We start from the raw sequence: 18,279 nt of genomic DNA on the forward strand, positions 1-18,279 counted from the left end.
ATGCCAAAAGTAGTTAGGCGATACATATTTATATACTCTTTGGTGAGACATGTTTTTTGACACACAACTTTGATGTCCATAATACCCTTCGCCGACGTACAAAGTGTTAAAACACATGTTTAAGTCAACAATGTATAACTTTATTTTCGGGGTAATACTATATGATTGATCTTTGTTTATTGAATATAATTTGATTAAAATTTTACATGGAAAAAGCAATTTAAACGTTTCGTTTCGTTGACCCCAAACCCATTAACGACCATCCCTATATCACTATACGAGACAAAGATACGAGATCTACGAGAGCTGCAGTTCAGTTGTTATTCATTTATCGATATAAAATACCTAACTATCATTCATTCATTATTGATTTCTCTTTGCCAGCACTTTGCTATTCATGGTTGAGTCTTAGCGCTTAAAATTCCTCCTGAATAGAATATAGATCTCTTACTCATCAATATTTTTAGACAAGGTCTTATAAGTCTGCTGTTCACTGGACCATGGGTCCTTGAGTTACTTAATGTCTACTTTTTAACTTCAAATACCACAGTGCACCTGAATTGGTACCGGTTCTTATTCTTTGGTACAAACAGCAATGTCAGATGGAAGAAAAAATTAACAGCTGATTCTGACAATTCTACTAACCTATAAACTAAACTTATAAAAATAATAATATTAGTAAATGTAAGAATATAAGTCGATTAAAAAGTTTTTCTGTGATGGAGAGGTTAATAAAATTCAGTAAAACAATTAGAAATAATTGGAAAAAATCTGCTGTCGGTGTTTTTGCTCTATATTACGGCGCTGCGACCATCAAGGAGAAATATGAGTTAGTGTAATAAAATTAAATATTTTAACTATCATACGCTGTTTATACTTCTTTATTTTTATTTATTTTATTTTAGGATAAATCTTCTGATGCGTGCAGCATGTCGAGAAGCCGTGAAATATGGCGATTCATTGATACCCATGGAGAGGAACCCAACTCTTGTTACGGTTATATTAAACCCCGTAGCAAATAAAAGAAAAGCGAAAAGAGATTTTGAGAAATATTGTGAACCATTACTACATTTAGCTGGGTTGCAAGTAAGTTTTAATATAGTAGCTGTCGCCTGCGACTCGGCCCGCGCGGAATTAAAAGAAAACATAGTAGCCTAATGTTCCAGACTATATTCTATATGTATGCCAAATTTCATAGAGATCCGTTCATCCGTTCTGGAGATAGCTTCAAACAAACATCCATCCATCTAAACATTCATATTTATAATGTTAGTAAGAGATATATTTTTACATACTTAGGTGGATGTAATACAGACAACATCAGAAGGTAATGCTAAGGAAATCGTTGAAACCCTTCGTGGAACTGAGGCCATCATTGTTGCAGGAGGGGATGGAACTTTCTCTGAAACTGTTACAGGTAGACAGCAAATATTCACTAGAACATTTAACAAATTATAATACTGAAATCTCTTTTTTATGTTCTCTGCTGATTATGACAATTATATATTATTCCATAGTACCCAATTTTTCTTCTTTAACTCTAATTTCAGAAGTCTATCTTAGTGCAGTCCCTCAGGTAACATTGATAAAGGTAATATTTTCTTGTCTTTGCAGGTTTATTAAGAAGAAATGATGGGGCCAATCAATTTCCACTTGGAATCTTGCCATTGGGACGCACCAACAATTTTGGAAACAGTTTATTTGAAGGTGGCAAAGGTGTAGAAAGAGTTAAGCAATTAATAGAAGCCTCTATGGCCATCATTAAAGGAGATACAGTATGGAAAGATGCTATGAAAATTGAACCAATGGTACATGAAGAAGAGACATCAAGTAGACCTATTTACGCAATGACTTCTCTAGAGTGGGGTGCATTTAGGGATACAATGGCAAAGAGAGATAAATATTGGTTTTATGGGTCACTAAGGGATTATGCTTCATACATTTTTAATGGTTACAAAGAATCTCTTAATTGGAATTGCAGCGGTGTTATCAAATATACACCGCCTTGTGCAGGTTGTAACAACTGTATACAGAAGAAGCCAGAAGTAAAAAGAAAATGGAGTTTCTTTATGCCGAGTGCACCGGAAACGGCTACCACAACAGTTGTTAATCCTGAATGTGCTATATTACAAGAATTATGTTTCAAGACGAGCAATCTTAGAATAAGACCACAAAAATTTGGTCAATCTGAAATTCCTTCACTTAGTGTTGTAATTGGTAAAAATAAGTACAGTTACTCTGAATTTGTTTCCGAAGGTTGGCAACGAATTAACGGCATTGATGATAATAACAAAAGCATTGCCGCTAGGACTGTGGAGCTCATACCAAATGAATCCGGTCCTGATGTTATTATTGATATAGACAGAGAAGAATTTGAAGTGAAACCTGTTAAAATAACATTACTACCTCATATTGTTAAAGTTTTTTGTAATAATAATAAAATGATTATGTAAAGAAAAATCGTAAAATCTTTTTTTTTTAATTTAAATAAAAGTCGAAATATTTCGCTAGTAGATAACCTTAATATTAAATTTAAAAAAAAATACAAATTAAACGATAATGGAAATTAAAATTCAGTTGTATTATGGGATAAATATTTATTTACATAATATATTATAACATGATTTGCCTAGAATACTCCCAAACAAAGATGGCGGCTGTAACATGAACGTTCAGAGACCGAACCACACCCTGCTGCGGAATTTCAACGCAAAAGTCCATCAGCGGTAAAAGATCGCAAGGTACGCCTTCCTTTTCATGTCTGAAATTAATTTAAACACTCAAAAATTATAAAACGAATTCGTAAAACAACCTAAAATTACGGAATTATAAATATATCGCTGTCAGTATAAAATTATCTTACTTATATTATAAATGCAAATGTTTGAATGTTTGTTAGAAGGTAGCTCCAGCATGGATTTCGCTGATATTTGGCATAAATGTAGATAATAGTCTGGAAGAACAAATAGGCCACTATTTTTTTTTATTTTCGTGCGAACCGAGTCGCGGGCCACATCCAGTATACGATAAATTATAAAACATGTAATAATATTATAAAACTTTATAATAAGCACTCAATTGATTTGATCTGACGTAAACAATATCACCAATGCCGAGTCAACATACCATCTTATTTGGACTCTAGTTCAAATATTAATCTTACCCGAGCAAAAGCAATGTCTTCTTTGGAAACTTGAACTTCTGCAGTTGTGAACTGGTAGAAGTTTGCTCAGCAGCAACAACTGAATAACCTTCAGATTTCTTTTCCATGAGGTATTGCTTCAAACCACAAGGTCTCACCTCTTCCACATCAATCCAACGTTCCGCTGATACACTTAATATTGAGAAAGAAAAACACATATGAAGCTACGCATCCATTGGCCCGAACAGAACGCACCGTACGGTCCGCAACGAATTTCAGTTTGCTTTGTATGATTTTACATAACGCTGCGTCCATTAATCCGTACGTGAGGTGCGTCCGGTGCGAGCCAATGGACGCTTACCTTAAATGTACACAATTATTTGCTACTTATAAAAAATAAAGACGTAAGAGACTAAAGACCCAGAAAACGACAGATTAGATTAATATAAGTTTAAGCGATAAATCCATAGAATGCAGCATTAGTTCTTGCTAGAATTTGAAGGTTTTTTAACCTTAACCTTAACTTCTAGAAGAAACTGTTACTTAAACTTCATGCTATTTAGAAATATAAACCAAATACTAAAAGTTAATTTGATTTTTGCATACCTTAAGCCTTGAAATTGCTTATCCTGTAAATGACGAAGGCTATCGATAACATAAGTTTTAATACCGAACACTTCACTAGTGCGAGCTAATCCTCCAAGATTCGGCAGTTTATCGATCAATGATGCAACCACTATAAGTTCACCCTTTTTACCTTTCTGGTTATGAAAAAAAATGTATTAACACCTTACTCTTAGGCCCTTCGTATACAAGGCAACGTAAATCTTTAAAACCCGACGGATTCAATCGCTAAGCCTTTTATACAAAACAATGTGATAAAGATCCGTACACAGCGTTGCCGACATTTCTACCTCGTCGTCTAAGCCATCTGTTTGTTAAAATTGTCATAAGAAAAGTTGCGATTTTCAAGATGGCGGATCACATCTACTAAAACCAAAAGAACGCGTCTAAAATTCAAAGTTGTGGGTACGCGATTCACGCGACGTAACCATACAATGTTAGTTTCGTCAATTTACGTTGCCTTATGTATGAAGGGAGAGGTCTTACGTAATGGACAACTAAAGATGTAAGTTTTCTACCTTATCTTGAAGGTCTATATTTATGTCACTCATATTCGTCCAAGGAACATATTTCTTTTGGATAGTACCCTTTGATTCATCTTCTTCAACGGCTTCTTTCATGTCCGTGATCAAAACATCGTAAATATTATCATGTCTCTTTTGATATTTCGTCCATTCGGTCTTAAAAACGCTCTTTGAAACTTTCGCAAAAGAATTATCATCTATTTCTTGCAGAATGCTTTTAATAAAAGTCTTATCCACTTTTTCATTGATGTACATCTCACAATATCTCGGTAGAAAATAAAATATAAAACTCGGTATAAAATCTATGACTAGATCGAAGTCGTTCGCGAAATAATCTTTTTGAAGTTTTATAAATCCTTTGTCGCCAGAACTCTCTGTGAACGTTTTCCTTATTACTTGTATGGTGAAATTATATTTGTCTGATTTATTAATATTTAAATCGTAAAGTTTTGCAGCGAGATATTGCGCGTGCAATCTCAAACTAAATATTTGTCCCATAGTATGATAAAGGAGATTGTCCATTACAAATTCGTATTCATCGCTTTTTAAAGAACCATGTTTTATCCTAAATTTAATAATCCAAAACAGAATTATAAACTGTGATGTCAAAGGCATATTTTTCGACTTAAAATGCTCTACCATATTCTCACCAATTTGGACCTCCTGAGAAAAAAAAATATTAAAAATGTTTAATTACATTTTGTTACAATGCTGTTTTCAAATTAAAATCAATTATTTATAAATATGAAGCGTCGATGGCTCAGGGGTTAAGTACTTGACTCGTAATCCGAATCGCGCCATGTACTATTACGATTTACATATTTGCACTTATCCGAGGTTCTTACGGTATAGGAAAACATCGTGATTCATATACCTGCATATATGGGCAAAATAAATTTCAAAGATATGTGTCAATTCCCGTGTGAAAAAAGCTACACTGCTGGTCATTCTCCCGATAGTGGAATGCAGACTTTCGTTTGGCCACGTCAAATGGAGATCCATGGTATCTGCCTACCCCTCTGGAATACAGGCATGAGTATTGTGTGTATTGATAAAATATATATATTTTTTTTAATAAAATACTTTTAACATGTTACCTTGAAACAGTAGTATAGTGCAATATACCATTCCAAACAAATTCTAACACTTGGTTGATGAGGAATGGAACCTAATATATCCATACACCAGTCTGCAGTATTATCCATTTGGCTATCTCTAGATTTCAACAATATTAGAAGCAAAGTTTGCATAGCAGTTAACAATGTTCTATGTGATATTGAATTACCATGATAGCGTTTTTTACTTGTAAATATCATATTGATTTTATTTATAATAAATCTTATTATTGTGTTTAAAACTTCTTGATTATCAGCTTTACTTAATGCAGAGTACGATAAATATTGTATATGAAAATTAAAATGGACATCGTAACTGAAAGGAACACAGAATTAATTAATTTGAAGTATGACAAAATTGTTTTAAATAGCTGTCGACTGCCACCGCGTGGAATTAAAAAAAAACTGAATCAAAGTCTGGAAGAACACAAACACACTATGATCAACATCTGTGCCAAATTTCATGAAGATCTGTTGAATCGTTCCGGAGATACCTTGTAACAAAAAACCATCCAAACATCAGATTTATAATATAAGATTTGGAATGTAAGGTAAAACTATAGAATTTATTAGAAGATTCTTAATAATATAAGTGCGAAAATTTTAATGGATAGATGTTTGTTAGAAGATATCTCAATGATGGATCAACAGATCCCGAGGGGCAAATAGGCTACTACGTTTTTTTTTTACGACATACGCAATTGCATATGCGTTGCCTAGCATTAATCGACGGAGGAGAGGATGCACAGAAAGAAAATATTTTCCCTTCCATGCATCCTCTCATCCGGAAAGTCCACTTACACTTCCCATCCTTTCCTAACAAGAAAAAGGGTGGGAAGGGAAAGAGGACTAAATTAGGCTTCCGGGACACACACTCATTAGACGAAACGCGGAATTGCTTCTACTTGACGCCTGTCTTCTGTGTGGTCGTGGTATTTCACCGGGCGAACAGGGCCAATTCTTGCGAAGATATTAAAGCGGGCTCTACCACTGTTTTTTTTTTTTTTGAATCCTCGCGGACGGAGTCGGGGGCGACAGCTTGTATTAAATACACCATACAATATATTTTAATGTGTAATTCTTACCTTAGAGCGTCGGTAGCTCAGTGTTCAAGCACTTGACTTGCAATCTGCAAGTCCTGGGTTCGAATCCCGCCATGTACCAATGTGTCTTTCGATTTCCGATTTACATATGTACATTTATCCTATGTTCTTACGGTGAAGGAAAACATCGTGATGCTGCACATATCTGAGAAGTAATTCAAAGATATGTGTGAAGTCAACCAGTAGGCTCCGAGCCCCTCGGTTGGGAACGTTTAGTGAGCTGATGATGATGAATTCTTACCTTCTATTATCTATGCCATATTTATTTTGATTTAAAATTTCAATTGAAAGATTATCGGTAATCCTGGAAAAATATTGTTTATATTATGATGTATTAAATTTATTACATACCATAATTTATAACTCTCACCTCTGATCTTTTCTAGGAATTGGACAATATAATAATATGTCACAAAGGGCATATACCATTTGACTAAACATAGACAAATCTTTTCCATTGATTTCTCTTATTAGGAAGAATAACGGAGTATTCTTTATTGGACCGTATTCAATTATTTTATGCCAATATGACAAAAATAAATTGTTATATTCAGGTTTATTTAATAATGAATTTTCAGTTATTATATTAACAAATTCTTCAATACATTTTATATATTGATTATTGGTTTTTAATTCTTCTATTTCTTTCCACATTTTTTCTAAAAATAACGACAAATCAAATTCATGATCCAAAATTGGTATAACTTCTTTCATAATTTTAAGAATCCAAATCAAACATCCATAGCCTCCACACTCGACTGCATTATCAATAAAGCTTGTAAACTCTTTTGGCACTGTTTTCAAATTTTTATTTTTATTAATTTTAATAATATTGTATAGAATTTCACAATATTTTTCATACAAAATATTTTTAAGTCTGCCACTTCTTTCTTTTGTACTGGACTCTACAAATCCTGTCTTTGTTAGTTTTAAGAAATCTTCTATAGACAAAATTATATGTCCATAATATTCTATCATTAATGGACTTGTTAATAAAGCACTCAAAATATGTACGGAGAAAATCTTTACTTCTAAAACAACATTACTATCTAGAAGTAAAAGAATACATGACTTAAATACTTGTAATACAGTCTGAATTGAATTGTAATCACTTAAATTACCAATCATCGGTTTTAATCCAACAAATAATAAGTCAATTTCTTGTACACACAAATATTTGTCACTTCCCAACAAAGAAATCAAATATTCCAGTATAGTTTTATAAGCTGTTGCTGTAATCAGATTTATATTTTCTATAGCTGAATTATTCTTTCTTATTGTCTTACTAAAAATGTTTGTTAATGAAACTACATCATCAAAGCATTTCATTTTATCAGCAAATTGCCTCTGATTGATGTCTTGAATGTTTAAAATCATTTTATTAATCAATGTTAATAATCCCGTCACTTCTACAGGATGTGTTTGAATATAAAATAAACCAAAATCTATATTTCTTTCCACAGTTGTTATTAAAATGAATAATGATTGTATATCTTCAGCTTGTAACAATGTGTTTTCTTTTAAATACATTAGAAATGGGTTGCTATTCCTACTCTCTTCGATGTACGAATCAAATTGAAAATGTGAATATAAATTCAAATATTCTTTCCAATGCAATCCTTTACAACAGTTGCCAACTAAGTGTGAAATATTTACTAGAATAGCTTTACGTATAAGTATATTATTACACGAAATTTTTAAAATATTTAATATTGTTTGGGTGATACTCGATTGATCATATTTGCTTAATAAATCTTTTCGTACACTTGCCAATACTTCGCTTATATGAAATAATGGGACAGGGGCCCATTTAATTTCAGGCATTGTAGAAAGAATACACATTAAAGTTTTAATATCTGAAAACACATTTGATAGTATATTCTTAAGCTTATTGTAGTCAGTGTTCTTGTCAAATAGATATGTATCATTCAATGCATCTAGAAGTGTCTTTGCTTCTGATTTAACATATATTTTAAATTTTAATCTATTTTCGATGCATTTTAAACGAACTTGTGTATTATCATGTTTCAAACCAAGATTAAATATACAATTTAACCAATATTCTGGCATATCTTTTAATGTTTCAAGAAGTCTTAAAGATGGAAGGACAATATTACTTTGTTTCTCTTCTAAACTGTCTAGCACTATAAAGAAATTATTCCACATAACTTTCTGCTCATCCATATTTTTATATGTCCATTTAAATATGATATTATCCTCTGATTTTATCATTGCATCTTTTTTAAGAAACCTTAAATAATCAAGTGCTCGTTTAGCTAGATACATAGACATCTTTCTGTTTGTTAAATCAGACATTAAACCATCTAGAATGATCTCCCAAAACTGTTGTTTAAATATAATTTCTGACTCTAAAGTTATTTTACCATCTGCACTTGGTAAATAGTAGTCTGAAAGACAACTTAGTGTTTTAAGACCTATATCTGTCTTATTATTTAGCTGTATGAGATGTTTCCAAATTCTGTCCAATATACCATAACCATGGACACCTTTAAAGAATAATGGAACTGTCTTGGTTAGAAAATAACCTTTTAGCTTATCTTCATTACTATATAAAACATTTTCTAATGGTACTTCTAGAAATGGTAGTGTTAGAACATCATTGTTGTTTATAACTGCTTCAACAATACTACTGCATACTTTTAAATCAAGCATTATTTTTGTAACCTGATCCTCATTGACGCTCATCAACGGTTTAACAGGCTGTGATGGTAACTCCAAATTGCATAAGATTTGTTGAACCAAATGCTCCGACTTAGACACTAAAGTATTCGGATTAAGTGATAATACAACTTTAATTATTTTACAAATAATTTCTACGTTATCTTCTTGTAGATTACTTAATAATTTACTTACGAAACAAAATTCTTTATCATTATCGCATTCAGAATCTTCTCTTAAGTTAATAAGTTGTTTATATTTCAGTAAATGTAGAGCATTTGATAAATGGTTTTCGATGAAATTTGATCGGTCCATTATTGCTGCCAACCGAGTATCGACAACTTCTTCATCTAAGTCGAGCAGATCCATAAAAGATATTAAATCGTCACGGGGTAGCATTTTTAGTATTAAAAACTTAAATACACTCAAATACAATAATTCGGCGAATCAGTCCATGTGTTTGTTTCTGTTTACGTTCAACGATTTTTGACAGTTTTTTGACGTTGTACAAAGATGATAAATCCGTACTGACAAACAGGCAAAACGAAAGCAATAAAAATTCTGTGAACTTTTTTAAGTTTTAGCCATCTATTGAACAACTTAAGAAAGTATTTAAATTAATTTTATTTCGATTCCAATTTTCAAAAAAAAATCGTATAATTTATCTAAATAAGGAAGTAATGAGTGTGGTCACGTATTTTATTTTTGTGTTGAATTATGTTAAATTCAAAGGCCGACTTCTCTTGAATACTATAAGAAAAATAAAGTGTGTGTATTTGGTGTGCATAATACACATGCTATAAATTTAAGTTTAATCGATTTATTAGGTAAAGCAAATTAGGGCGATCAATTTAAATATTCTATCAGGAACAGGAAACCTTTGATTTTTATCTACAAAAGAAACGACATCATTTTAAATTAAATCTTTAAATATTACCTTCATTCATTTTTATTAAAATTATGGATATAAATTCATCTATAAGAACCTAATTAAACAAAAAAAAAACATTTGCACTCTGCAAATCATAACATCAGATAAAAACTTTAATAATCTGCACGACTTCACGTCTTTTTAGGTTTTTGGCATAGAATAAAAATCATTAAGTCAGAAAAAGAATAGGAAAAAATTCCATCCTTCATCTCATTGAATTATTGTTTTTATTGATGTAAAATAACGTTGTGATCTGTTTAGTTTAACATTTTAAGTGCTAAGTATCGCAAGTTGTGTGTTATTAGTTTTTCTGTTAAGCTGCTGTAAACTTAGACAAATATGGAAGATAATTCGTCTAGTGATGACGAGGTTAACGATTCTCCTGCAAGTCGAAAATTGAGTGGAAAAAAGATAAAATTAAACGATGGGACCTCACAAAACAGCGCTAAGGATGCAGGTATTATCATTATTCCTGTTATACGCTTTAGCATTTTAATTACGCATATAACATTTCCTTCTTCTCCTTTTAGCTGCAGAGGGTAGTAATAATAAAGAAGAGGTAGTGGATAGTGGTATATCCCCAGATAAATCGGAAAGTACGAGTAGTGATGATCTTTTGTCCGCTTCTGGCCCTTCAAATGTCGTGGTAAATGTTGGTACATCTGACAATATGGTACGGGTTATGATGCAAAACCTCCGTCACCACGGTCGCGATAGAAATTACCGGAAAAGAAAGACTCCAGACTCTGATGAGTCGTCGACTGACTCTGATGATTTTTCTAGTGAGATTCGCATAGTTCCAGATGATAATAATGATGGTGATGACATGCAACATCTTTTGACCATAATTTCACAAGATACATCAAGTTCGTAAGTATTATTTCTATATAAATTGTATTGATAAGAATATAGACTATGATAAATGTTGATACTATTTCATACTATTATGAGATGATTTCTCAAATGAAAGAGCTTAATAAGACTCAGGTCACGTAGTCTTGAACCATTGAGCTGTAGCTCAACATCTGAATTTGCATCTCATTGTGATGTACTATGACCTTCAAACTGATAGGTGATAGTAGGTTGCACCTTGAAACACAAATCAACAATGCCAGTATTATTTGAGATGGGCTGCAAGTCTATTCATTTGAGTTGGTTCATCTGCTTCACATATGTGAGTCATGAGCTGATCTGCAGTTCATAGTTGAGTTACCCATGTCTAAAATTACAATAAAATTATCTGTTATACAGAAGCTCCAACAGCAGTGGCAGTTCAAGTGGCAGCAGTAATAGTTCATACAGTAACTACAGCTTCGAGAGTGATAATGTCAACTTCCAACCTATGGACTCCAGCGATGATGATGGCCTCTGGGCGCACACTCCGAGCATCAATGCAGCTCTGATGGAAAACAATGAAGACTTATTAGGAAATAATACAGAAGGACTTTTTGGTCCCCCACCAAAAGTATTATTGAAGGAAAGACCAAAGCATGATTATATTATTGTAAGGGGTAAGTATAGGCCATTTCAATCTATTTGGTTGCTCAAGGTCAGCCACTTACTGCGCAGCTAACCTAATTCTTTGTCCGAGGTTGCTGCCAGCTCTTTGGTCTGCTGTGATGTTGACTAACTGTTTTGATATTTCCTTAATTTTCATTTAATGATATGTTTGAATATTTCAAAAACCAAGACTTATTCAAATATGACTAGTGGTATTATAAAATTCATTTTAATCAAAATCAAAGTTAATCAAATAACCTTTACATATTTAATGAAAGGGTTCTTAAGGGGCTATTTATTTATTTTATCTTATATATATACATATAAAAGAAAGTCGTGTTAGTTACACTATCTATAACTCAAGAACGGCTTAACCGATATGGCTGAAAATTGGTGAGGAGGTAGCTTATAGCCAGGAGACGGACATAGGATACTATTTATTCTTTTTCACATCACATCCATCAAATTTATTATAAATTAGATGGATGTGATGTGGATGGATGGATGGGTGTTTGAAGATATTTCTAGAACGGCTGAAAGGAACTCAATTAAATATGGCATACATATAGAACATAGTCTGAAAGAACACATAGGCTACACTAATTAAGTTTTCTTATATATCCACTCGGACGGAGTCGCAGGCGACAGCTGGTTTATAATAAAAGACGATTGAAATTAGTAATAGATTTTTAACTTAGTCATGTTTTTTATGATTAATATTAAAAAAGTTTTATCTGAATATGTAAATTAATTATAATCAATCAAATTTTAATGATCTTTATCAAAGAGATTGTTTTTTTACAAACACACTAACAGTAGTAGAGCCCACTTTAACATCTTCACACGAATCGGCCCGGCTCGCCCGGTGAAATACCACAACCACACAGAAGACAGGCGTCAAGTGGAAGCAATTCCGCGTACAGTCCGATGAGTGTGTGTCCCGGAGGTCTAATTTAGTCCACTTTCCCTTATAAGGAAAGTATGGGAAGTGGATGTGGACTTTCCGGATGAGAGGATGCATGGGAAGGGAGGATATTTTCTTTCTGTGCATCCTCTCCTCCGTCGATTAAAGGTAGGCAACGCATATGCGGTTGCGTATGTCTATGGGCAACGGTCACTTCGCTATTTCAGCTATTGCAGGTGGCCGCTCGCTCATTGCAACCTTATGATATAATAAAAACCCTAATCAAATTTGTTAATTTAAGATGATCATAAGGGCTATTAGCAATTATTACTGTGGTCTTTGATTATCTCTTTAAGAATTTATTTAAATAAAAAGAAATAAATGTAAGTATATTATAAATATCTGAAAGTGTTAATCTTTTGTTGCAGAAGTAATAAACCGAGAGATGGGTCTGACATTTCCCTGCGGTAAAACGGCGCAGAGCCCCATGAAGTTTGAGCAGAAATTCTATGGATCACTTCATGCAGTTTATAGACTTGAAAAACTGCACAATCTCAACAAGCACCATGGATGTGTTAACTCTATAAATTTCCACCCTGAGGGTAAGGATTTTACATATTTAAGTTTCCGCAGACTTAAAATATTTATTAAGTTGCCATTCTTCTAAATTATGTTCTACATCTGTGTGAAATTTCATCAAGATCCGTTGATCCGTCCCAGAGATACCTTCTAATATCTATCCATCCATCCATACATCCATCTAGTCTCGTATTATTAATAATAGTAATATTAGAATAATGTTGTACTAATTTTGCGACTTTTCTCTCCAAAGGGCATCTTCTAGCATCGGGTTCGGATGACATGAATGTTGTAGTTTGGGATTGGGCTCGCAACCGCGCCCTGCAGTCTATCAAAACTGGGCACAGGGCTAATGTGTTTCAAAGCAAGTTCCTCTATCTCAATGCTCGGAGCCAGCTGAATATTGTCACTTGTTCCAGGGATGGTCAGGTAACTAATAACCAAGCTGTGATACCTGATGATACCTGTTTGTTGTTTATTCCTCACAGATGACTGTTTTACAGCGAAATGCCATCTTAACAGATATAATATAGCACTCTCTCGACTCGACTCATGACTCGAGACCAATTTGCTTATAAATAATAGATCAATAAAGAAAAATTATCATAATCCAGTTGCTATTATAAAAATATAAATGTCTAAATACAATAAAACTAAATTTTGTAAACTTGAAAGAATCATTTGAGACAAAAAATTTCTCAAAGCTATAAAGAGCTGTTTGGATAAGCCATGATTTTAATCAAATTTTTATAGTCTATGTCTATGGGGAATAGTCCACCAGCCATTTCGACGAATTCAGTCAACCATGGCTGGTTTGTCAACTTCTAAAATAAAAAAACTAAATAAGAGATGATAAAATGTGCGTTGGTTAGGTGCGGCTGGTGCAGTGCGCGCCGAGCGGCGGGAACAGCGGGCCGGGCGTGGCGCGGCGCCGGCTGGCGACACACGCGCGCCCCGCACACAAGCTGCACGTGAGTGCGCAGGCGCCGCACGAGGTCATCTCGGCGGGAGAGGACGGACTCGTGCTGCTTGCAGATGTGCGCTCCAATACACCCACCAAGTATGTAACAACTTTCACAACACCTTCAACCTCACACACCATCAGATCAGATCAGATCACAGTTCATGTACGAACAGATCAATGAGCCGTCTCACAGCTGATAAACTCACTACGTTCAATGCAACTTTGCTTTAGTTATAAATTATTATGACGATACTGAATGTGTTACTAACTTTTTCCTGCTGAAACACATAAAAACAAAGTTAAATTATTTTTTTATAGAGAATTTTGTTTCGTCCGTATACCAACAGTGAGATGAATATATTACAGATTGGTGCACGTGCGTCGTGATGGTCTGACAGTGCCGCTGTACAGTGTGGATGTGGACTGTACCGGCAACAAGCTGCTGGTGGCGGGACGAGACCGATACATGCACGTGTACGACCGCCGCCGCCCCTCAGCCCCCGCAGCCTCATACTGCCCCTTCCACATCGCTATGGTGACTAGCTGCCTTCCTCAACTATATCCATATCAACGAGGAACTAAATTAGTAGCCTATATGTTCTTATAGACTGTTCTACATCTATGCCAAATTCGAATGAGATCCATTAAGCTGTTGTGATACTTTCTAAAAACATCCATCCATACATACATTCATACTTAATATTCTCATTTAAAAAATATTTCAGTAAAACAGTTAAACTCACATAACTAGACAACATCAGCTACCTTCTAGTACTAATTTATCTCGTAGTTTTTACAAAATAACTCAAAAAATCTGTAATGGCCACCAATTTGAACATTTCTCAATATTATACTTAATTTCTGTATTAGAGACGGTATTAAACTATTTTAAATCACCCTATGCAAACAATTATTTGTTATTTAATCAAAATGTCAAGATATTTATGAATAATAATATTATGTTTAACTTCCAGATGAATAATAAGAAGAGACAACAGCCTCTGAATAAGCATCTCACTTGCGCAATATACAACCATGACGGCACAAAGATATTGGGCTCCTACAACGACGAGGACATATACCTTATTGATACCAAACAAGATGAATATATCGAGGACAGGTCTGTTATTTTATAAAACGACAGAAAATATATTTATTATTGTAAGCGGTCACCCACGAATCCGTAAACGCAGAAAAAAAACAGAATTAGGAGGCTATGCGTTCTTCCAGACTATGTTCTATATGTATGCCAAATTTCATCGAGATCCATTCAGGCTTTCTGGAGATATATTCAAACAAACATCCATCCATCTAAACAATCTCATATATAAGTAAGATGTAAGATGTAGAATGTAAGTGGTATGTTATGATTGTAATAAATAACAAAAATACTTTTTGTGTAGTAAAGAAAAGTGATTTTTTATTATTTTTTTAAACCAAAGATGCATGATTTAAATCCATAATCATTTACGATGAATGTTTGTGTAGAAAATGTATGAGTAATTTAAATGTTAAACATAATGCACGCTGGTATGTAACAGAATATTTTTTTTTTGTTTTCTGACAGCAAGTTATTAATTTATTTTTTAATATATAGTGACATGTCAGCCGAGGACGCAGTGGGATACAGGCGGCGGTATACGGGTCATCGGAACAGTGCCACATTCAAAGGGGTGTCATTCTTTGGGCCTCGCAGTCAGTACGTGGTGTCAGGCTCTGACTGCTCTTATCTTTACATCTGGGATACAGAGAGTGAAGCTATTGTGCAATGGCTATATGCGGATATTAATGGAGTCGTGAGTTATTTATTTAGCAATATTCTTTGGTCTAAGGAAAGATTTTGATCTTAAAAACCAACGGTTAATTATGTTTAAGGTGAACTCAATAGAAGCACACCCGCGCTTCCCCGTGCTGGCGACTAGCGGCCTCGACAGGGACGTCAAGATATGGGTACCGATAAAGCAAGCTGATCCTGACTATGAGGGCATGGAGAAGGTATTTTATTATTTAGAGAGTTATTATTATATTTTAACCTATAAAAATATACGAATTCCAAATGTAACAAAAACAATGCACTGCTGAAACACTGAATGTAATTAATTTTTACTCTGCTTATCCACATTTTTGTTATTTGTTCCAGGTGATACGCGAAAACAGCGTGACAATGCGAAGTCCGTTATTCAATGACTTCCTGCCGGCGATATACAGCGCCTGGCGCGAGGACAACCCGCACGCGCTCGGCAGGAACCTGGACTTCGACGGCAACGCCTGCACCGCCTTCTAGAACATTCTGGAATGTTGTACAATATTCTGGAACATTCTGAAGTGTTCTGGAATCATCTAGAACATTCTGGAATGTTGTAGAATCTTGAATATTCTCACACTGCTCTAGTTTATTCATTTACCAAAAACCGTTCAAGTTTGCTAACACAATTGTCTCGATGATTAAATGTTGCATTTTCAAGTGAGTTTTCTATCGTAAATCAATACTTATGAGATCTCCTTAACGGCCATAACGACTGTTTGCGGCAGTAACTCTAAATTTGACAATAGTAACAAATAGTAAAATCATATAACTGCGCATTTGGCAACTCAAATAAAGTGCCCCGTCAAATCTATGTCAGAAAAACATTGACATTAAATATGTCAAATCAATCAAGCTATCTTTGCGACTTAATTGTGTTAACAAAATAACAGAGTTTGACAAAATTGGTTCTGTGCAGCTATAAATCTCTGTGTCGTTTCAATGTTGTTTGTGGTTTTTTAATCATTTCATAAAAAAATACTTATACTTATTTAGAATTTTAGTCAATCTTACATTTCGCATGCAAGACTAAAAATTCTCAAATAATTTTAAAGTAGTGTTGTATTGAAATAAATTCTTTACATTCAAATTGATTTTAGCTTTTTTCTTTTTTTATCTGTACGATTATTAATGAAAATTTTATTTAAATCTCATCTCCCAAACATGGCTGCATAGAAGCTACTAGTTCTTTTAAATTACAGTTTTACGACTATTTCGTAATTTAAAATATAAACTCATTCACTGTATTCCATTGTTACTTTTTAATTAACATTAAAGGGATGTTTTGTTTTTATATTTTATGCCTGTGATATAGTATTTTGTGTTCTACTATTGTAGTTTAGATTGTGTACTCATATTCGTACAATTTCAAAATTAATTAATAAAAAAAATTGTTAGAAAAAGAAAAAAAAACATTCTACGGTTAGGTGTTAGATGTTATTTGGAGAACCGAAAAACCGCTATATCTTATCGTATTCATTAAAATATTAAATTAGAAAGTGCTTGTTTAGTGGAATAATATCAAATGTTTGTTTTGCCTTTATAGTAGTATTTAAATAATATTTCGTATGTCATTAATATTTTAAAAGATTTCGTCACGTGAGTAATGGTAACACTTGAAATATTCTAAATTTAAATGTGATACCAATAAAAAAAATCTCTCTCTTTTAAACTCATAAACCTTTTTATTGCTCTAATAGATGTATTCATTTATCATATAATAGTTCCTTATCTTGCTAGGATATGTACTACATTCTACATGTGCTTTTTTCTTATGTTTTCATTTACATTTGTATGTGAGATATTGCATGATCCATAACATTCGTAAGTTAGTTTCAATTATGTAAATAAACGAAAAATATGATATTTAATGTATTTTCATTCAATTATAATTTATAGAATCGTTTAAGTGTCCTGGTAATTATTATTAACATAAAAGTAAAGATGATTGTATGTTTACAAACCCGATGATAAATAAAAGCATATCTTGGTATTAAACAACATATTCACTTTAATATTACAAAATCAGTCACTTAATAGAAGAATAAAATAAGTAGTCAGAATAAAAATGCGTCGACAGTACAACTTTAAAAAAAAATAGTGTGAAAATACCTGCCATGTTCTTTTGAGTGTCATTGAAGTTTCCCGCTATTCAAAATCCATTGATGCCAGCGCCGCGTAGCGTTATTATGTGAAACTAATGGCGTTTATTGATTATTATTTTCCCGGTTCATTTAATAAATACGTAGCACAAAGCATTTAATACAATATTAAACCATTCTCTATAGGTTTTAACATATTTTTACCATAATTTGGAAAAGTTTAAGTAATAATATAACAAAAATGCGATCTAAAAAAAAATACCCACATGCTAGTTAGGCTTGTTAATGGCGAACGGTTCCAACCAATC

General features: G+C 33.3%; 3 protein-coding genes across 3 annotated transcripts; 2 read left to right on the forward strand and 1 right to left on the reverse strand.

Moving 5' to 3' along the window:
* Positions 1-597: 597 nt before the first annotated feature.
* On the forward strand, positions 598-2,593 carry Mulk (acylglycerol kinase-like protein Mulk). The gene is made up of 5 exons (XM_013320149.1): positions 598-829; positions 906-1,086; positions 1,300-1,417; positions 1,615-2,449; positions 2,578-2,593. Exons 1-5 carry the CDS (start codon positions 720-722, stop codon positions 2,591-2,593), a joined length of 1,260 nt encoding a protein of 419 aa, XP_013175603.1. The 5' UTR covers positions 598-719.
* Positions 2,590-9,680, reverse strand: LOC106127363 (uncharacterized). Its single transcript, XM_013325447.1, has 7 exons — positions 6,879-9,680; positions 6,750-6,812; positions 5,388-5,721; positions 4,285-4,953; positions 3,749-3,903; positions 3,164-3,334; positions 2,590-2,761 (listed from the first exon to the last, which is right to left on the reverse strand). Exons 1-7 carry the CDS (start codon positions 9,584-9,586, stop codon positions 2,614-2,616), a joined length of 4,248 nt encoding a protein of 1,415 aa, XP_013180901.1. The 5' UTR covers positions 9,587-9,680; the 3' UTR covers positions 2,590-2,613.
* Positions 9,681-10,268: 588 nt separating this feature from the next.
* On the forward strand, positions 10,269-16,549 carry LOC106127341 (DDB1- and CUL4-associated factor 8). The gene is made up of 11 exons (XM_013325424.1): positions 10,269-10,575; positions 10,649-10,988; positions 11,370-11,629; positions 12,951-13,124; positions 13,355-13,530; positions 13,974-14,161; positions 14,432-14,600; positions 15,040-15,185; positions 15,663-15,861; positions 15,941-16,060; positions 16,206-16,549. The coding sequence occupies exons 1-11, from the start codon at positions 10,458-10,460 to the stop codon at positions 16,347-16,349; spliced, it is 2,034 nt and encodes a 677-aa protein (XP_013180878.1). The 5' UTR covers positions 10,269-10,457; the 3' UTR covers positions 16,350-16,549.
* The last annotated feature ends 1,730 nt before the right edge of the window (positions 16,550-18,279 follow it).

The sequence above is a fragment of the Papilio xuthus genome, unplaced genomic scaffold (genome assembly GCF_000836235.2).
Source record: "Papilio xuthus unplaced genomic scaffold, Pxut_1.1 DF828952.1, whole genome shotgun sequence".
Classification (NCBI taxonomy): Eukaryota; Metazoa; Arthropoda; class Insecta; order Lepidoptera; family Papilionidae; genus Papilio; species Papilio xuthus.

Excerpts from the sequence above, each read along its gene's own strand:
- Mulk (XM_013320149.1), top strand. The coding sequence starts at position 720 with ATGGAGAGGTTAATAAAATTCAGTAAAACAATTAGAAATAATTGGAAA. Across the intron at positions 830-905 it reads ACCATCAAGGAGAAATATGA|GATAAATCTTCTGATGCGTG; the intron begins GTTAGTGTAATA and ends ATTTTATTTTAG. Across the intron at positions 1,087-1,299 it reads TACATTTAGCTGGGTTGCAA|GTGGATGTAATACAGACAAC; the intron begins GTAAGTTTTAAT and ends TTACATACTTAG.
- LOC106127363 (XM_013325447.1), bottom strand. The coding sequence starts at position 9,586 with ATGCTACCCCGTGACGATTTAATATCTTTTATGGATCTGCTCGACTTA. Across the intron at positions 6,813-6,878 it reads ATTCCTAGAAAAGATCAGAG|GATTACCGATAATCTTTCAA; the intron begins GTGAGAGTTATA and ends ATATTTTTCCAG. Across the intron at positions 4,954-5,387 it reads CACTATACTACTGTTTCAAG|GAGGTCCAAATTGGTGAGAA; the intron begins GTAACATGTTAA and ends TTTTTTTCTCAG.
- LOC106127341 (XM_013325424.1), top strand. The coding sequence starts at position 10,458 with ATGGAAGATAATTCGTCTAGTGATGACGAGGTTAACGATTCTCCTGCA. Across the intron at positions 15,186-15,662 it reads GATGAATATATCGAGGACAG|TGACATGTCAGCCGAGGACG; the intron begins GTCTGTTATTTT and ends TTTAATATATAG. Across the intron at positions 16,061-16,205 it reads ACTATGAGGGCATGGAGAAG|GTGATACGCGAAAACAGCGT; the intron begins GTATTTTATTAT and ends TATTTGTTCCAG.